The sequence below is a fragment of the Fulmarus glacialis genome, unplaced genomic scaffold, assembly GCF_000690835.1.
Source record: "Fulmarus glacialis isolate BGI_N327 unplaced genomic scaffold, ASM69083v1 scaffold38122, whole genome shotgun sequence".
In the NCBI taxonomy this organism is placed as follows: Eukaryota; Metazoa; Chordata; class Aves; order Procellariiformes; family Procellariidae; genus Fulmarus; species Fulmarus glacialis.
Window position 1 is genome coordinate 1 of NW_009200424.1, and position 19724 is coordinate 19724.

The window sequence follows — 19724 nt, forward strand, 5'->3', positions numbered from 1 at the left end:
GCTGAGCCGTGGGGCAAGCGGGGCGCGGGGAGCCCGAAGCTCGGGGCTGCCCCATGGCTAAGGGCCGCCCGAGCCCTTCTTTGGGTCGCGACGGGGAGCGGGTGCTGTTCGGTCGGCAGTCCGGTGGACGAGGCCCTCCCAGACAGCAGAGATGGGGGTGACATGTTGCTCCTTAGGGCTCGTGAGAGGCCGAGTGAGAAGCAGGAAGGAGGGTGCAAAGGGAGCAGCCCCACGGGTCGTGCCTGTGCTTGTGCTGGAGACCCCCGTGGAGAGGGGGGCCTTTAGTTTTGGTCGGTGCTTCTGACTGATTCTGCTTCTCTGACCGCAGACACTTGGATGGGTGCTGAATCATTGCGGCGCTGCTGGAGATCTCTGTTCGCCAGTTTGGCAAGTGCCAAATTGGGGAAGGAAGAGTTACATGGGCAAATATTGACAGGCAGTTTTCTGTACAAACAGTTCTGGCAGGAGGGCTCTTATGAACACACAGACTTTGGATACCTGCAGCAGCTCGTTTGGGGGATGATTATCAGGGAAGCAGTTGATTTTTTACCATTCCTGCACAGCTCAAGTGACACATGCCAAAGGCTAAGCGGTGTTCGTGAGAGTAATTCTCGTGTGGCTCCCAGCCACCTTTGATATAACTGCAATTTCACTAGAAGCACGTGCAGCCTGATTTCTACTAGAAATAAAAGGAATCGCCACAGTGAGTGAGAATTGAGATGGTCCCTCAAGTTCAAGAACAGATTTCCAAACCCCTGTGATTTAGAAAGATGTATGAGACTTGTGAGGGTGGATGCTGACTCCATCCTGTTTGTGTTGCTGGTCTCTAAACTGGCTTACACCCAGATGTGTGAGTTTTCCTTGGGATATTCGTACTGCTGGAGACATCGGAGGTGGTCGTCAGTGCTCCCCTGGCCTTACTGGCAGCCCCTCGGGGTGTGATATTCCTGGGCTTCTCTAAAGTTTCTTTGCCACGATGTGAATGGCACTCATTGCATTGCCCCGCCGATCACGTAAGGAGTCTAGACAGTGAACTCTGAACTTCTTATCTGTGTTATTGATACCTAAAGTTAGGTGAGATCATCTTCCCCATAATTCCCACACCCGTCTTGATTCTTGTGGATGTGTTTCTCCTGGGGAGAGTCACCGTGACTTCAACAGCTGACCTGCATTATGTGAAAATGTGTTGGCTTCATTTTTATTGTCTCTCCTCTTGATCTTAGGTGGTTGCCATAGGCTCACATTTGCTGCCATTTGAGGATTTATTGGTTTTTATGATATGTGCCACATCCTCTCTTTGTGTGTCTCCTTTCACAGAAAACATTTGCTGCATTTCCTTCACCCTCATTGACACCAGTTACTGTCTCTGAACTTCTCAGCGAACAATGGACAGCGAGCAGAACATGTGTCCTGAAATAGTTTGGGGTCTTTCAGTTTGGTCGCTCTCTGTTTTCTACAAATCACGCTGGAGGATTCATTTTCCACAGAGATGTCTGTTTTTCGATACAGCTGTTATTGGAAAAAAAAGTGTTTTTTTCTGGGCTGAGGAATGCCACGTCCACATTTTCAGCTAGAAGTTGGCTTGCTTTCTCTCTCACCATGGACTGTTTTGTTCAGTCCCTTTGAGATGGCTGAGGTGCTCCGTACCTCTGATGTGTTACCAGATTGCATGCTTATTGGACATTTTCTATATAAGAGGTTATATCTAGATCAACTTCTTTTAAAAATAGTGCTCTGGGCTGTGTCCTTAGTGGGACAAAACAAACACCCCACAAAAAATGCAGATACAGTTCTGAACATTGAAAATTTCAGTAGGTTGAGTTGTACTTTGATTTGCATTCCAGTCAACAGAATCTGGGCCATCCTACCCACTTACCGCTCTGATTATTCAGCAGGTATTTTAACAGAGCAGCGCTTTGAGAATGTGTTTCCAGAATTTCTCTTTTCATGATGTTTAGATTGGTGAAGGACAAAGTACGTGTTGAGGAATATGCTGGGATTGAGAATGTATTTAATTAGCTAAAGTGCAGAACGGTGCTCCCCAAAAGCAGGAGGGGATACCCCGCTTTCTCTGCAGCAGGGCAGCAGAAAATCTCGTGTTCGTTGTTATGTAGCAGCTTCTAACTGGTGAAGCTAATATGTGGAGGAGTGCTATAAAGTGATTGCTCATCTCAAACCCAGAGATCAATTTTCTTGCTAACTGAAGATGCTCTTGCAAGGAGAAATAACCGACCATGGGCTCACTATGTACCAAATTTTTGAAGAGGAACTGTGTGAATAGGAGATCTGCTCAAAGGTCTTGTGTCCAGTTTTGGGCTGTGGGTGAAGGGGTCTAAGATGCATGAAAATTTGAGCAGCAAGTGGGTTATGAAGAGTTCATTATTAGCACTAGCTACTTTGGTGGGGCTTTTCTTAGAGACATGATCGTGGAGGCGGGTGCTAGGTGGGTATCATACTGTCTTGATGTTGTAAAACCCAACAAAATTATTCCTTTGTCCTTTGAGGCAGCTGAGGGAGTTCAGTGAAGGCAAAAGGCCTGCAGACCTTTTGGGTGGAAGGGTGACTTGGGGCCAAGTGACTACTTTTGTAATTCTGGTTTTATCATTCATCCCATAAAGAGGTGTCATGCCAATTACAAGAGGATGTGACTTTAAATGTGATTTACAGTAATATTTACAATTGATTTATACATTGAGTTATTATTATAGTAAAAATAGTAGTAAAAATATTTCTATAAACACTGCAATATTAATGCTTTATAGAAATAGGTGGTTCAGAACCTTCCCGGTTACAGAAGGTGACTTTTTTTGTCAGCCAGTGGGATGAAGGATTCAGCTGAAACCTGAGGCTGTTCCAGGGCAGGAAAGTTTAGTGGCTCTTGTCTGGGCAGGGAAGGGGAAATTACTGCAAAATAATTTGCAGAGTGGATTTACAAGCTGGCTGTGTGCTAACTCGCAACGGATGCCCACGTTACTCCACTGTGCAAGCAAAATGAGGTGAGCTTAGTGGGGAAGCGTGGACTTGCACATTTATATCCCTCCTCGTTGCACAGCGATGTCTTATTGAGCAGACAGAACCAAAAATCTGATCTGCTTATGGATTTACCTGAGCTAACCTGGACTGGCTTTCCACGAGGTATTCCCATGGCTATGCATAAGCAGCTGAATGCTTTTTTTTCCTTTTTGTCCATAGGAAAACCGCCCAATCCCAGAACCGGGTGCCAATGGTAGGTATAGACATGACTGTTCTGTCTGCTTTCTTTACTGATCTCTTTCTTCTCTCATTCTCTTTTGTCACTCCTTGATATTATAAAGGCTAAAATATTTCTGAGAAAGTATAAAATAATCCAAAAAAGAATGTGTGGCTGAAACAGATAATGCTGCATTTCCACTTGAAAAGAAGAGCTGGAGCAGTCACAGATACACCCCTTTATCTGGCTTTTTTTGCTTCCTGTTTCATCAGTTCATGTATTTCACATTAAAGAGCTCTTGGGACATGATCTTCTTGCAGAACTAAATATTAAGAGGCTAGGCATATGGGCTGATAGAAATTTGATTCACTAACTTTTCAGGGCTAAGATCGTAGTTTAGAGAGAAGGAAAAATTAAATGGACTTGCTTTTTTATTCTTGCTCCAGTAATAGTCACACCCCTCTTAGATTGTATTAGTTTTTGTTGACAGGGGTCTTACCATATTTTAAGCTTTCCTGATTTGTAAATCCTTGTATAGTTTTGTATTTCAGCAGGCGTCTCATCAATATGCCATCCACCCTAACGTGTGCACGTGCAGTTCTGGTGCATTTATTTAATGCTAGTAAATTCGGATCTTTCAATGCTGGCTTGGCCTTTGTTGTGGGGCACAGGGACAGCACATGTGTCGCTCTCCCAGTGCCCGAGAAGGTAAGCTTTTCTACAAGGAACGTTTCTTCCTTTTCTGGCAGACGTCCTCCTGCGGATGCATTCTGTTGGGATCTGCGGGTCTGACGTTCACTACTGGCAGCATGGTCGAATCGGGGATTTTGTCGTGAAGGACCCCATGGTGTTGGGGCACGAAGCTTCCGGGACTGTCATCAAAGTGGGGTCAGGAGTGACTCATCTGAAACCAGGTAATTGGAATCAAAACTGTCTTTTTACTTGTTTTCCTGCTAATCAGTTCCTGAGAATGTGTTGATAACAGGCTGTGCTTTTTTATTAGGTAAATTCATCTGATGTTCCGAGCTGTGAATTGCACAGTGTGACCTTCTCCTTCAAAGAGTGTCATTGTGCTGCTATTAATCACCCAGCTTGGCCACCGTAGTTTATGGTATTTCTTAGGTATGCTTTGTCCTGGGATATCTTGAGCTGGTCTGACTTTATTTTAATGCAGAGCAGAGTGTATGCTGGTACAAGGTGCCCTTTGAAGAAGCTAGATAAAGCTTCAGAAACCATGTGTTTTGCTCTTGCCAACAACCTGCTGTTAATGTTTCTTCGCCGTGTGTGTTCTTGAAGGAGCAAATGGCCTCCTGCTGTGGAGAGAGGTCACTGGAGCAAGTGTACCAGGCCTCGTGGTGTGACCTTTACAGTTCGCTGTGCTCATGAATGTCCTAGAAAATGGGCCGAGCAGTGAGTTTTGCGAAGTTTGCTGATGATAGCAACTTAGACACGGTGGAGAGGACACGGGAGAGCTAGCAATAGTTACAGAGAGACCTTAAGGGTGCTTGGGCAATAAGATGCAGGTGAAATTCAACGCAGATAAACACAAAGTGGTGTCCATGACAGAAGAAACAAAACCAGCTTGATATCTAAAATGATGGGCTGACCATCACTGCTGAAGAGTGAGACCTTTGGCTCTGACAGAGTGCATGGGAATGTTGGCTCAGTAATGGTGAAAACTGCAAATCAATGTTAGGAAAGGGGTAGAGACTCAATCAGAGGACATCATTGCACATCTGGAGCTCTGCAGGCAGTTCTGGTCTCTTCCACTCAATCAGAGGACATCATTGAACATGTGGAGCTCTGCAGGCAGTTCTGGTCTCTTCCTTTCCAAAGGGATATAAAAGAAGTGAAAAATTTTCAGAGGAGGACAAGGAGATGACAAGATGTGGAGCAGCGTCTCTATGACGAATAACTAAGTTAGGAACTTGAGCTGGGAGAGCTGGAGAGACAACTCAAGGACATGTGACACAGGTCTGAAGGCTCATGGAGGGCAGGGAGAGGGCACATAAAGTTCTCCGGTTCCTCCAATACAAGAGCAAGAGGCAGGGGGACCCAGGTGCAGCATTCTCCTGAGATGTAGCAGACCTGCAGGCCTCCTTGGCAAAGGATGATGTGGATGCTAAAAGTTTACATGGTAGAAGGTGGAGGAGAAATTGTCAAGGGTTACTAAATACAAAGAAACCACATGCAGCTTGGGAGGCCCCACAGCTGAATGTAATGGGCGGCTGGGAGAACATTCAGTATGTGCTTGTCCTGCTCCTGTCACCCCCAGACATCCCCCGTTGGCCATATCACAGGTGGTGTAGGGGGCTAGATGGCTCTTTACTTCGGTCCATCCTCCTGCTTGTCACTGTGTCTGACTGCAAGCTTGTTGATGGAGAGCTTCGCTGAGAGAGTTGGCTTTGAGATTTGGCTTCCTCTGCCAAATAAAAAGGACTCTCTTGTGTCTCTCGTGTACTTGCAAGTTGTACTGTGATCACACAGTTTTCTTTAGTCCATCCTGCCTCATGATTGCAATTAAGTAATTACTCATTGTCCTGCAGCATGTGTCCTTCCAGCAGTCTGGGCTACTCCGCTGTAGCATGAAGATGTCTCTGTTCCCCTCACAGATGTCCCCTCACAGATGTCCTCTGTCTCCCGTCTGTCCTGCTCACTCCTGGGTGTGCTTCTGCGCCGGGAGCTCCTTTCCCAAGGAACAGCCCTTTCCAGCTGGCAGCATGGTGGCCAGCAGAGCTCGCCTCTTTTGTCCTAATTATTTCCTCTTCCAGTTACCAGAGATTCTGATCACCGTGCGATTGCCTGGGGTGAGGGCTGCCTTTTCATCTGCTGAGTGCAGGGCAGCTGGACAGAGGTTTGTATGTGACTGAGCTTCCATCTGCTCTGTGTCTGTGCCTCTGAAACACCAGCTCTTTTCAAGTAACTGTGAAGATCTTGGTGATGAGGCCGCCGTGAAGGAAGCGTTAGGAACTTGCCTGGTGCGTGCAGCGTGATCTTTCTCAGTTAGCAGATGTCCCTCATGCTTCTCTTGTGCCAGGGTTTCATGCTGTCTTCCGTGGTTGTTTGGTGATACTCATACCTATGCGCCCACCTTCTTCCCGAGTAACACAGTCTGCTTTCACCCTGGCAGGTGATCGAGTGGCCATCGAGCCCGGCGTCCCAAGAGAAATGGATGAGTTCTGCAAAACCGGACGTTATAATCTGTCTCCAACAATCTTCTTCTGCGCGACGCCTCCCGATGATGGGAACTTGTGCCGCTACTACAAGCACAGTGCCAGCTACTGCTACAAGTTAGTCAGTGCTCCCTCTGCAGAGAAATATATGCACCCTGGGGGCAATTAGCTGAAGCAATTACCTCTTGGCCCTTTTGAGTATTGCAGTGAGCACTCTTTACTTGAACACAAAAGGTTTTGTTGCTTTCTGATCCATAAATAACATGTATAAGGCTTAGATGGCAGCCACTTCGCAAACAGTTTGTCAGGCAGGTGTAGTTTGGTGCCAGACATAAACAAACATTTCTTGCACGTTTCCTGGGATGTCACCACTGCTTTATCCTTTAATTATTTTCCTTTTCTCATTTGCTCCCTGCTCTTAGTTTCTTTTCTGCTGTCTTTTTATATACTTGCCTTCTTAGGATGGTGCCTGAAGGTCTTTGTCTGATTTTTTGAGCTGAGCTAGCTTTACTGCTGCTTTTCAGGAAGCACCACATTGACTGTTAACACCTTGCTCTGTCATTTGAAACAAAGTTAGAGCAGAGCAGGAACAGAAAGCAGTGTCCCTGCTAAGCTGCTTTTTTGTGTAGCGCTGAGTGGCCCCACTAAGCTGCCAGCATTGTACATCTGTTTGCATATCCAGTTCAGCAAACTTGAGTAGGTTCTTAGTATGTTCAGGCAGGACTGACACATTTGCTTAAAAGCAAGTCTGTACTTAAGTACTCTGGCAAATACGCTAGAAACCCGAATAAACCTCTGCAATGTTATACTCACATAAGTGCATTTAGACAAGGAGTTAAAAATAGTCTAAAGTAGTGGCCCCCTGAGACTGGTCTGCCTGTGGAGCTTGTTCTTTCTCAGTCTGTGTGGAGCTCGTACTTCCATGAGCAGGAGCATCCCCAGGATTGATCTTTGGTGTCTGCAGAGGAAGCGTTCAGCATCAAATCAGTCGGGAGGAGGCACTTGAATGCTCTTCTCATGAGAGTCCTCGGGCAGGAAGCTCCTTTCAAAGCGGATCCCAAGCAGCTGCTGTCAGGATGAGACGCTGGTCTGGATGGGACTAACTTCTCACTGTCCAGACCCGCTGTCACTGGTTTCCTGTGTGGTGTTAAAAACATTTTCTGACAACATCACAAGTTTTTGCTCGGGAGGAAGCGACTGGTTTGTAGCTGTCTTCTTCCAGGAAGAGATCTGCTTTTTTCTCCAATTTGAGTAAATATTACTTTGGCTAAATTTTTCTTTTTTCTTAAAGCTGTGAAATGCAAAGCCTGGATCTGGTGCTCCCGGGTTCAAATCAGCAATGCTGTGGCCGTCTGATGCAGAGCAGATTCCCTGGCATGAAGTCACTCTGCAAGCACAAATTTGCTAAGAAAAGATGGTGCCTGAGCTCAGTGGGTTCTCACATATTTGGGCAGGTATTGTCTGTCCTTCTGCAGGCGGACAGACTCTCTATTGGGTACTCCGAGTAATTTGATGGAGGTGGGATTGTGCCGCAAGGCTGCCCTCCCCGTTGACGGTGCAGTATCCAGACCCAGTAGGAGCAAATGTGATGCCAAACTCTCAGGCAACTGAACTTTTGGAGTCAGCCCTTCAGTGCCTCCTGGAGATAAGGGACATATAGACATCTTAACAGCTGTCTTCCTACAACTGTCGTTTCTGGTACTTTGTGTTGGCTTGGCTGAGATCTGAGTTCAAGCTTCCTGGGGCTGTCAGAAAGACTTTCCTTGCAGACACAGCTCCCGGCACCCGCTGAGTGAGAGCCCGCGCTGGTGGCTTTCTGGAGGGCTGCGTTGTGGGGCTGGAATTTACCTCTGTCAGCAGTTCAGAAGGGTTTCGCCCCCCTCTGCTTTTTTCCATCTAGCTGCATTACGGTGCTGTTTCTATCCAAAAGGTGTTTTGTACCCACTGTACACATTTTTCTTGACTGCTGGGAGGATGCGTGCTGGGACCAGTCCACTGGTTGAAGCACTTGGTGCATCAGGGGTGGACATCCAGCGTGTGGTGGGGAGAGCTGGAGCTGGCTGCCTTTGCTTTATGTGGCATCGCCATTGGCAGCAAGATGTTTCTAAAAGCGTGGAGCTGAATGATTCAACCCAGATGAGGGGTCTGGGAGCTCACTGATGGGTCCCAGCCGTAGGGCAGCCTTTGAGGTGGTACATACGCAACTGTGGGGTTTATTTCAAAGGAAATGAGCGGCAAAGGAGTTTTAGGCTTGACTCACCAAGTGCTGGAGAGATGATGTGGGGAAGTTTGTGGATCCCCGTGTTTGGTGCTTAGGCAAACCTCACTGATAAATGGTTTAGGTGTACTTGATGCTGCTTCAGAGGAGGGAAGGAGGCAATATAACTTCTTGAAACGCCTTCCAGCCCTGCATTTCTCAGACCAAAGGTGAGAGTGTATTTTGCCACTGTGATCTAGACCCATGTTTGGTCTTTGAGTGTCATGGCTTTCCTCATCACCCTCATAAACCTCTTTGGTGACTGTTGCTTGTGTCTGGTTCTTACAGGCTTCCAGATAATGTCACCTTTGAAGAAGGAGCCCTTATCGAGCCACTTTCGGTGGGAATCCATGCCTGCAGAAGGGCGGGAGTCACTCTGGGAAGCAAAGTCTTTGTGTCTGGCTCTGGTATGGTGAACATATTCAGTCCTTGGGTTCTCTGCCTGCTGCGGCATGGAGGGGGATGGACAGGGTGCGAGCTGTGTTTCTAGACTCTGCTGTAAGTGTAGGTCATGGCAGAGTTACAGGGGTGCCAAGGGGAGCTTGAGGCTGTCCTTGCCCATGGTGCTGCACTTTGAGCAGCCCAAATGCAAAGCGCAGTGTCTGGGCGTCCTGAGCCTACCAGCTCGAGGGAGCAGAGGAGCGGGTGGTGTTTTCCTTGCGGAGTCCCTTGTGTAGCAATAGCTGCGTTCTCAGCAGCTGGTCTCACTGCCCTGGGATCGTGGTGACGCTGTGATCCCAGAGCTGCCCACCTGGAAACACAGTCGGAGTCTTCTTTAGCCTAGGGACATGCTGAGCTCTGGGCATGTTCAGAGCCTGCGGCTGGTGCTGTCTGGCTGTTGTATATGTTCTCTTTCTCCTGTTTGTACCCAGGACCAATTGGCCTTGTTAACGTGCTTGTTGCTAAGATGATGGGTGCAGCGGCTGTGGTAATTACAGGTAAGTCCTTTTAACTCTTAAGAGTGTGCCTATTTCCCACAATACAACACTTTGACTAGTTTCATGTTATTCCTTCAAGGTAACTGCTGGGGAAGGCAGCCCAAGTACAATGGAAAGTCTGTTCATGAATGGAGTAGTAGCATGCCTGTCTGGAGGGAATCCTAATAAACGCCTCATTCCCCAGGACAAGACTTTGATCTTTGCACTAATTGGCATCTGTAAGAAGGTGCAGGTTGCAACTGGTGCTTCTCTGCTAGGTTAGCGGACCAGGGTAATAACTTCTGCTTCCTAGCACAGACAAGTTGTGCAGGTGGAGTAGCTACAGTGCTTCGAGGAGAATAAACCAGAGGCTAAGGAGTGGTCCTTGGATCAAGCCTAGAGATCTTTTTCAGACTTGAGCAGGTCTTTTGGGAAGAGGCAATGCATCCGTATGACAAAGCTCCGAGTTACAGAAGCTCTGCTTGCTCCTGGTGCCTCTGATCACTGACTGTTTTCTTTTTTTTTTTTTCTGTTTTGAGCTCTTCTGACCTCAACTTTGTGTTTTGCCTTTGGCTTATAGATCAAGCCTTGAGGATCAGGTTTCATCTTCCCTGTAGTGCTTATAGACCTTGATTCTATCTGCTTCTAGTCTTCACCTAGGCATGCAGACCAAGCAACACAGCATATTTTATACCCTGTTTGGAGCTATTCTTGGAGATTTGCTTTGAGCAGGTTTTTTTCCTTCCTCTTCCAGTGCTAGATGATGACCTGGACATGTGTTTTCACAGACCTTTCTATGTCCAGCCCCATTGTCCCTCTCTAGTTCTCTTTTGCTGCCCTTCTTTCTGCTGTCCTGCTGGAGGGGGTTTGTTTTCCACTGGTTATCTGCAATGACTGAAATGACCTTTTCAGGGTCCCTGCATTTCAGAAACGTGCCTTCCTTGTGTAACTGTGTCCTGGAGGTTTCTAGTCCACTGCCGCTTGCAGCCATGTTTTTGTCTAGCTGCGCCTGGAAAAGCGCTGAGGATGGAGATGACACCTTTCTGGGTACCTACTCCAGGATTGCACCACCTCCTAATGAAGAAGCTTTTTCTAGGGTCCACTCACAAATGATCGTTTTTGGGTATTTCCCCTTGTATTGTCTGCAACAACTGAAATGAGTTTCCATCGTCTTTGCATCTGCCCTTCTGGTTGTTCCAGACAGCTGTTCGATCCCCCCCTTCTCTTTGCCCTGCTAACCCAGCCCAGCTCCTTCCACCTCTCCTCAAAGGTCAGGCTCTTCTCTGTGTAGCTTGTCAGGAGAATTGAGAGCTGAAGTAACCTCAGGAGGTTCCCTTGTTGAAATTTCCACCTGGGGTTTGGACAGGGCCTGGAAGTGATGTTTCCACTGCTCTTTGATCCTTCTGAGCAGTGGTGGCTAGGAGGAGCGGTTACAGGTACGACTAGACAATGAGCACAGGTTGCTGCAGTGTTTTTGGGCCAAAGACCCAACGTGGCTCTTTCAGAAGGCTGTTGCTCCACCTCCCACACTTTGGGCCAGGTGTATTTTTGACCTCTCTATTACTGTGTTTCCATCTTCGGACTGAGAGACAAAATTCAGGTCCCACCCTCTTGCCTTTGCACTCTTCAGTAGTAGCTCATGTCAAAACCGAAGGCAGATTATTGCCTTCTCCTCCCTAAATCCTCTTGCTACTGAGTCCATGGCACTTTTTGCTCTGCTGGCCCCACCCTGTGGGTGTGTGCTTGGTGGACGTGATCAGTCCAGGCCTTTGATTTTTGCGAAGTGTTGTCATTTGAGGATGATGGTTGCTATAGCAGGAGAAGCAACTCTGCCTCTTGAATCACGCACGATGAACCTTGCTGCCGAGCTGAGCTGGTGCAGGGGCTGGTGGGTGACCCGGTCCTTGGGTGGGGAAGGGCTTGGTGAGATGACAGAGATTGGTGGGGCTGAGGCAGCTGGTTCAGCCTGCTGCCCCATCCCCGGTCCTGCCTCGGTGTATTCTTCCCTGTAACACTGGGAGCTGCTGTTGCCTCTGCCTGTAGACTGCTCCTGGGGACCTTTGGCAAGCAGGTCTGTATAGCACGTGCCACAGGGCTCCAGGTGGCCATAGGAAGTTCTTGGTACCTGGTTTGTAGGGTCAGCAAGCTCGGCTACATGGAATTAACCTTTTCTTATCTTTACGCCTTGGCCTAGGTAATGATCCTGACTTGTAAACGTCTCCCACCTGAGAGGTGTTTGGCCGAGATGCTCAGAGACACCCGTGGAGGTGCTGTCCTTAGTCAAATATTTGTACGTGACATGAGCTGAGGAATGGGTTTAGTTTGGCTCGTTGCCGCTGGGGATTTTGCTGCCCTTCTCAAGGAACTGCTTTTTGCATCGGCTTTAGGAGCCAACACCTGTGAGGTGACTGTCTGTCCACAAAGGCCTTCTTGTACTTTGCTGCCAGATTCTTTGAATTCATTGCCTGGAGTTTTTATGATGTGTTTGTCTGTGAAGAGCTTTGTCTGCACAGCACTTAAAGCTTTAAATGTTTGTGTTTGTTTTGACAAGCCATACACAAATATAGAAATAGCTAGACGAGCTTTTTCCTGACCTGGGGAGAACTCACCTCCTTACAGCTTCTGCGGTGAGTGTCTTTGGCACTGGAGTCAATGAATTTTGGAAAGTTATGTCTCTGCCGAGGGGTCGGGTCCCTTCTCTGGGACTCCTGGAGAGCAGCTGGCACTGTAGCTAGAGACTAATGCTCAGCCCTACCCTTCCAAAGGCTTGTGTGTGCCAAAGCTTGCCTTTCCTCCCAGATATGGTAGCTTGCCTGATAAAAGGTATTAGTGTTTCTGATAACCTTTGATCTTCTCCGTGAAGTGCTTTATTGCTTTATTCCTGGCAGACTAGTGTTCTTCCTTTTGGGGGGGGTGTGGGGTTTGATGTATTTAATAGACTGCAGTTGGGTGCAGCAGATCAGTTTGTTTCGTGGGTCCTTATCTACTCTTCCCTGAGGTCTATGGCTTTCTCCACTCCACTGCTGAGTGGGTGTGATTGATATTTATCGGTAACCTTCTCCTGTCCTTCTGCCTTGCTGTGGATGTTGCTGTTGCTCTGAAAAGCTGCTTTTCTCCTTAGAGGCATGTAAAAGAGCAGCCTTATTTCCCAGCAAGTGAAGTGGCAGTTTGGGTATTCGTATGGCGGTGTTGGGCTGTCTTGCCTTACTCCGTCTGTCACTAAAGGTACACTTAGTAATTCCTACTTAAGGGAAACTATTCCAGTTGTGCTATCTAAATCTGAAGTCCTGGTGCCGGTGCTTCCAGAAACCTTCCAGAAACTGGAAGTCAAGGTCAGAGAATATGAATAACTGAACAGAGTTCAACTCCTTTGTGAAAGAAGATCAACATAGGAAGTGTGAGAGCTTCAAGAATATTTGCCTATTAAGTTGGCTTATAAACCATCACGAGAAGCTTAAATGTAATTTGATAATTTCCGTGGGAGCAGGGATACGAGAACGGGCTACTCTTAGTCTGGCAGCCAAAACTTTAATTAGCTCCTGCATCCGGGAAGTGAAAACAAATTTCTGACTAGAGGCAAGATGCAACCCTTTGATTGTGTGATTGACCAGTTTCCCAAGAGTTCTGTGGGGTTCAGCCACAGTAAGGTTTAAAATCCAAACGACTTGGTCCTTCTCAAGACTTACAAGTGTCTGGAGCTCTAAACAATATGGTAACCTTCTCATTTGATAACCTGCAGATCTGTAAGCTTCAGTGAGTGCTTAGCAGTGTTTCACTTAGGCCAGGTGTACCAAGGTGTTATCACAGTTCTGACGGGTCTGACGGTATTGCTGCTGCGTCCTGTATGCCTCTCCAACGCGAGGACTTCCTTCCTGAGCAGGTCAGCAAACCAGAGGCCAGCTATAGGAGAGGTGTGGGGTCTTGCTGCCTGAGAGCAACTTTTGTGGCCACTTTGAAATGCATTGGCTGGCAGGACAGCCTGGCTCTCCTGTTGTTCCAGGACACTGCCTCTGGATGTATTTCTGTGAAAGACACAGTATAAAATATATTAGTGAGTGGGCAGATAATCCAAACAGCTGAATCCAGCTCTATCTGCTGCACGCTGATGTTTTGAGCAGGGCACTCTGTGGGGAGTTTGGTCCATTGCTGGGAGCATTGTTGAGCCCCTGTGGTCTCCTTGTTGTACACTGAGATTTGGGATACACCAGCCAAGCCAGGCAGAAGTGCTTCTTAGCTCTTCAGGTGCCTCAAAAATAGCAGCTCTTGCTGCCTGGGAGGTCTCTGAGTGCAGCTCTGCTAGCAGAGGGTTGAGCATGACCGTACAAGTGGCTGGAGGCCCAACACTTAGAGCTTGGGAGGGACAGATGTGACTCATGCCTCCTGCAGCCACAGGAACGAGAGCGCACGTTGAGGCTTCCAGGGTGATGCTGCCCTTATTTTTCAGCCTTGGCTTTTCCTCCTTCGTCTGCATTTTATTACTCTTTGTTCTCGCTTCTTGAAACTCCCTCCACAGGTTTCCTGGGTGCTCATCTCAGTGGGTGTGTCCGCACCCGGCATCCCAACCCCTCCTGCTGCTGGTGGGGCATGTCCATCGCCTGCCCTTTCAGTAAGTAATGTCACATTTGCTGCATAATGGGCAGGGCAGGACCTCTGGCTTGGCTTCCCCCCAGCGCTGGGGCTGAGTCAGAGCAGCTCATGTCAGAGCAGTGGCCTTGTCCTCCTCTTTTCCCTTAATATTTCCTCCCTGCCCCCATCTTTGACTTATCTGAAGACTGCATCCTGGTGAGAGCAGTATTTTCTTCTTTGTGGTGGGTAAGCTGTGTGTCCTGGAGACGAGTGTGCCCCTGGCAAAGGCATGATTTTCCAAGTCTTCAAGCCTAGGACCTCTGGCAGGAGACATTGCCCACCCCTCAATCCTGGGTCTAGGAGATATTGGCTGTTACATCCTCCTTTGACCTGGACATCTTTTCCAGTGCCAACACACAGGCCCCTGTAGACCACTGCTTCAGTGCAAGGCAAAGGGGCTGTTTCTGCCTGGGAAGTGCCACTCTTCTTTTCTGCTGGCCACCTCCTCATCTCCAGAGATGTCCTGGTCACCAGTGGTGCCTGGAGAGGTGTGGGTGGCTTCCTTCCAGGGGATGTGGAAGAGAAGAGACAAACAGTGTGGCTACCCACCAGAGCAGCTCGCTCCATGATACAAATCATTTTTGGATCTTCAAAAGATATTTATAGTGCTGTCAAGAAGTACCAGAGTACAGCCGTGCCCTCACAGACATTTGTCATCACCAGCTTTGTTGCTCTGTGTCAATAGGGTATCCGAGGTCCACTCACTGTTTCTTATGGGCTTGCCTGCTAATTCATCTGTGGTGGAAACTGCCTTGAGAGATGCTCAGCAGCCTCCAGTGCTGAGGGTAGAAGGATGGGAGAGGTCTGTAACAGCAGGGACGCACTTAGTGTTGCCAACTAATGTGTTCTGCAGTTTGCTCGGCTGAAAGCATCTGCTGATGGTTCATTGAGGAAGCCCTCAGAGAGCTCGTCATCTGCTCTCATCCAGTACCATTAGAAGTGAAATGGCCACGTTAACGATCCTCTGGGCCCTATGTCTCCTGTCAGAAAGGCTTCTCGGTGCTGTGCTGTCCATAGCCAGGTGATTTCTGAGCCATCAGGGTGCAAGGTCAGAGCAACTTTGCCTCTGCCTAGTGCCCTTTGAGACATATCCTTGAGGGTGTGAGCAATAGCAAATCATCTTGAGAGCAGGGAAGGAAAATGCAAAAGTGAGTGGTGGTTTTTTGCTTCACTGTAGGCTCCTCCCTAGCTTAACTCGCTGAGTGTGTGTATAACGTGGTTTTTTACAGTCCTGTTTCACTAGTGGATTAAAGTCCCCCATGAATTAATGAAGCTGCTTCATGAGTCATGGCCAGAGAGGCACTGTTCAAGCAGGGCGAGCGTAGGTCAGCGCTGCCCTGTCTGTCCAGCCCTCCTGATGCCTTTTGCCTTTGCCTCCACTGAGGTTCCTCTGCTCTGTGGTGAGCGTTGGGACAGCAACATGCATGTGCCCAGGGCAGGCACAGCAGCACGCCAGTGCTTGGCCACGGCTGCTCCTGCTGCGGTTCCTGCATCAATGTGCATGCCCTTTGGAGCTAAGCTTGGCCTTCTAGTTTGTTTTGGCACACTCTTGATGTTCTTTCAGTACCAAAGAGAAATTGGGAGATCTATGAACTGATGTTCTTATAGAAGACACCACTCGTGTCTAGTAGTGACAGCTGTTCCTTCACTTGGACATTGCTTTGCGTGGTGTGGATTTCACCTCTGAGTTTATACTTCAACCTCTTTGAAGCACACCCTCAAGCCTTTGACATCTTCTGTGTCTTTAAGTTGTCCCCATTGCTTGTCCTTCTCTGCCTGCCCGGAAAAGTGAGCAGGTCTCCTCCCTGCCTCCTCACTGAAGGCTGCGTGAATTTGAGGGAGGGAATGTAGACCCTTTCCTCTCCTGGTTGTGTGCTGCGCTGTGAATGCGTGTTCAAACCTCAGACGAGTGTGCTTCCATCAGGGCTCCTTGATGGTGGCCTACTTACAGCAAGAGTGGGAAGCCCTTTGGTCTGAGTGGTCTTCGTAAATTCTTGGGAAGATACTAGTCGTCTGCAGCTTTCCATCTTCTCCTACTATGTAACAAATACGCTCTTCTCTCCTGAGATAGTTGACAGCTGGTCACCAAAGAAGGTGGCTCTGTTGAGACATCAGATGGGGGTAGGAAGCAGATTGCAGGCTCAGGTTCTTGCTCCCCTTCTGCTTCATATAATGCTCCAGTTCTTAACTTGTTTTGTCTTTCCCCAGATTTGTCTGCCTCTCGCCTGCAAAAAGCCAAGGAGGTGGGGGCAGATTTCACCATTCAGGTAAAGAATGAGACCCCACAGGAGGTGGCCTCCAAAGTGGAAAGTCTGCTTGGCTGCATGCCCGAGATAACTGTGGAGTGTACAGGAGTGCAAGCCTGCATCCAGGCTGGCATTTATGTGAGTACCGCTTGTCCCCAGGGTAAAGCAGTGATGGCACTGGCTTTCCTCTTTCTGGGACGCAGCAGTGAATGACATTATTTCACTCCCATAGTGTTTAATTTCAATGGGCTTGGTGTGGGGGAGAGAAGGTGCTCGTTAGACAACAAAGAGAGACAATTAAAGAGCTAAAGTCTTTGCAGACAGCATGGAGATAATTGTCTGATTTGATGCTTAGGTACTTTACCACTTACCAAGGAGACAGCAGTGTCAGGCAGCTGGTACAAAAGGGCAGCGTCTTCCGTTAAGTTGCAGTTATGTCCAAATAAGGAGAATAATTAAGAAAATTAATTCCAGCAGGTGAAGAAAGCAGTTAAGGAGGGGATGTTTTGCTGCCATGAACTGCCTAATGGGAGGATGTGGAGAAGATATAGCAGAGTTTCACAATGAAAGGACAGGAGACAAACGGGACAAGCTACAAAAAGAGAAATCCAGTGGAGCATCAGGCTCTTAATTTTAAATCTCTCCCACTGAAATCCGAAAGTACTTTTCATACTCCTAAGTGCCAGTCATTTTTCAGAATGAGACTTAGATACCAAAATCCTTCAGGGATTTTTGAAAGATTGTTTTTCAAGCCTTGTTTATTGCATGTTTCACACTTACGGGCTCCTGACAGCATCCTGCCTCTCCCCTGGCTTCTCCGCTGTGCCCTGGACAGTCCATTACAGCTGCAAAGTGCGGCTTTAGTTTTTTACTTCTTTGTAGGCTCTGGTGACTGTTTTTTGCAAAATGTAACATATTTGTGTGTTTGTTCTCCAGGCCACTCGTTCTGGTGGGACCTTGGTGCTGGTGGGGCTGGGGCCTGAGATGGTCACTGTGCCCATCGTGAATGCTGCCGTGCGGGAGGTGGATATCCGGGGGATATTCCGCTACTGCAACACGTGAGTCTCGTGCAGGGTGGGCTGATGTGTATTCAACTCTGTCCTTAAGAAATTCTTGCTTTCCACAAGGAGAGAGGATGTGGAAAAGGCTGGTTTTCTTTACAGTTGTTTAAACCTCATGTCACTCTGAAATACCAGCGCTGCAGTGCAGACAGTGTGACTGCTGTGTCTTGCGTTTTTTGCCTTGGTTCCTGGAAGAGCCCTGCACTGCAAAATTGACCACAACTGGGTTGGGTTGTTCCACTGTCCTATTTCACGCGGCATTTGGTGCAAAGAAAGGAAGAGGCCCAACAAACACTTACTCTGCTGCAAGCAAGCAGGCCAAAATGAAAAAAATAATTCATAATTAACATTTGTGCCTTCAACTTATGCCCTGTAGAAAGGGAAGACCAGGTGCTGGGGGTGTTTTGGAGGAGACTGGCTTGTCCACAAGTGTGCTGGCTCATGGCATGGCAGAGAGGACCACACAGCTTTTAGCTGCTTCAACCCTTTGTGCTGGGAGATCTCTAAGCAGCAGCTTGGCCTGGCACTGACCCCTGGAACTGCTTTGTGAAAAGCTGGGTGCCTCCTGGCATCCACCTTCCTAACTCCTATATTGTCAATTTAGAGGCAAGTGATACGGTGAATCTTAATTCTGGGCAAAGAGTCAAAATCCCAAGTGCCTCATCTTGTGTCAAGCTGTGAACACCCAGCCTTGCTGGTGGTGCCCAGCTCTGTTCTCCATGCTCGTCATGGAAGGAAATCATGTCGTCAGTCTTGTTGGAGATCGGTGAATGCTTGGATGACCAAGAGCCATGTTTAGCGTTCATCATTTTGCTGGAGCTGAAGATGTATCTGGAGCCAGTTTGAAGGCATTTGCGCTCTCTATGGAGAACTGAACTGCATGGCTTGTGAACAGGCAGGTCTTTTAGTGTACTGAAAGCTGGCCTCAGCCTGAAGGCAGGAAAAGCTCAGCTGTTCTCTTTGGTCTTGTTCTCCTTGGGCAGGGCTTGAGACCCAGCATTGCACACTCGCAGCCTGGTTTCTGCTGTGTTCAGAGCTGTGGTTTCTTCCTAGCAGAGCAGGAATCTGTGCTTAGTCTGTAGAGATTGTTTTCCAGGAAGGAGTTATGAGATGTGTCAAGCTCCTTCTTAAAATGAGAAATGTCTTTAAGTAGGCGGTTTGGGAATTAGATTAGCTGCTGCATCCCTTCGTATTCCCATCACTCTGATTTGGCCCATTCAAATGGAGCGGCAAGGCAACCAAATTGCATGAGTCTCCACCAAAGAAGAGGTTGGAAGCTGACTGAGGCTTTTCCTTTCTTCTCCTTGCACCGAGTTGGTGAGTTTGAACTCCACAGTGATCAGTCTGCAAACAAGGAGGCAGGGCAAGAGGAGAGCGGCACAGAGCAGTTTTGTTTTCCAGTCGATGCTTCAGATGCATAGTTGTCTCCTGTGATTTTCACTTACTCAGCCTCTTGAAGGTGAAGCACCACCAACTGTCTGTGTGTAGCAGTGCCTGCCTTCTAGGTGCTCAACAGCCCAGAGCAGTTGGCTTGTCCCATCTCCCATGCCTGATGTGTGAGGTTCTGCCTCTGGAAGATTGTTTGTGGGCAAAACTCCCCTTGGTTGCCTGGGCTGAGGAAATAACTGTAATGAAACCAGGCTCCTCCGTGCTCTTTCCTTGGGGCTCCAAACCAGTGACTGCTCTCATCTCCTGCTCTCCGTTTCCCTTGCAGGTGGCCCGTGGCAATTGCTCTGCTCGCATCCAAGCGGATCAACGTCAAGCCCTTGGTTACGCACCGCTTCCCCCTGGAAAAGGCTCTCGAGGCATTCGAGACCACCAAGAGGGGCGAGGGGGTAAAAGTCATGCTGAAGTGTGACCCCACTGACCACAACCCCTGAGGTGCCGTGGTGCCCAGCCCTCTCTCCCGTTACACCGCCTGCCTGAGATGCGAAGCATGAGGCCGCGGGAGGCTGATGTATGGCTGTTGCATGTTTACACAGTCACCTTATGCAGGCGCTGCTTTGTAATAGAGCTAGAAAATCAAATGATAATGAGGGTGAATGGCACTGAGGGATACACCGTTAGAGTATTAACAGGTAACTACAAATGGAGAACCAATAGGGAATAGTTTGAATCAAAACGCTGCTGTTTGGTTAGAGACGATGGTTCACATGGTTGGCTCTTCTCTGGCAGACCCCATGCACAGAAGAGCCTGGCTCTCTGCTCGTATTGGGCAGAGCCGCCTGCGTGGCCGCGGGGTTTGTCTGCGCTG

At 48.3% G+C, this 19724-nt stretch overlaps 1 protein-coding gene across 1 annotated transcript; it reads left to right on the plus strand.

Moving 5' to 3' along the window:
• Positions 1-3192: 3192 nt before the first annotated feature.
• SORD (sorbitol dehydrogenase) lies at positions 3193-19414 on the plus strand (the record flags this gene model as incomplete). The annotated part of the gene is made up of 8 exons (XM_009573602.1): positions 3193-3226; positions 3940-4104; positions 6321-6480; positions 8909-9027; positions 9493-9558; positions 16372-16547; positions 17346-17467; positions 19185-19414. Coding segments are annotated over 8 exons (1008 nt in total), but the record flags the coding sequence as incomplete, so codon positions are not given.
• Between the last annotated feature and the right edge of the window lie 310 nt (positions 19415-19724).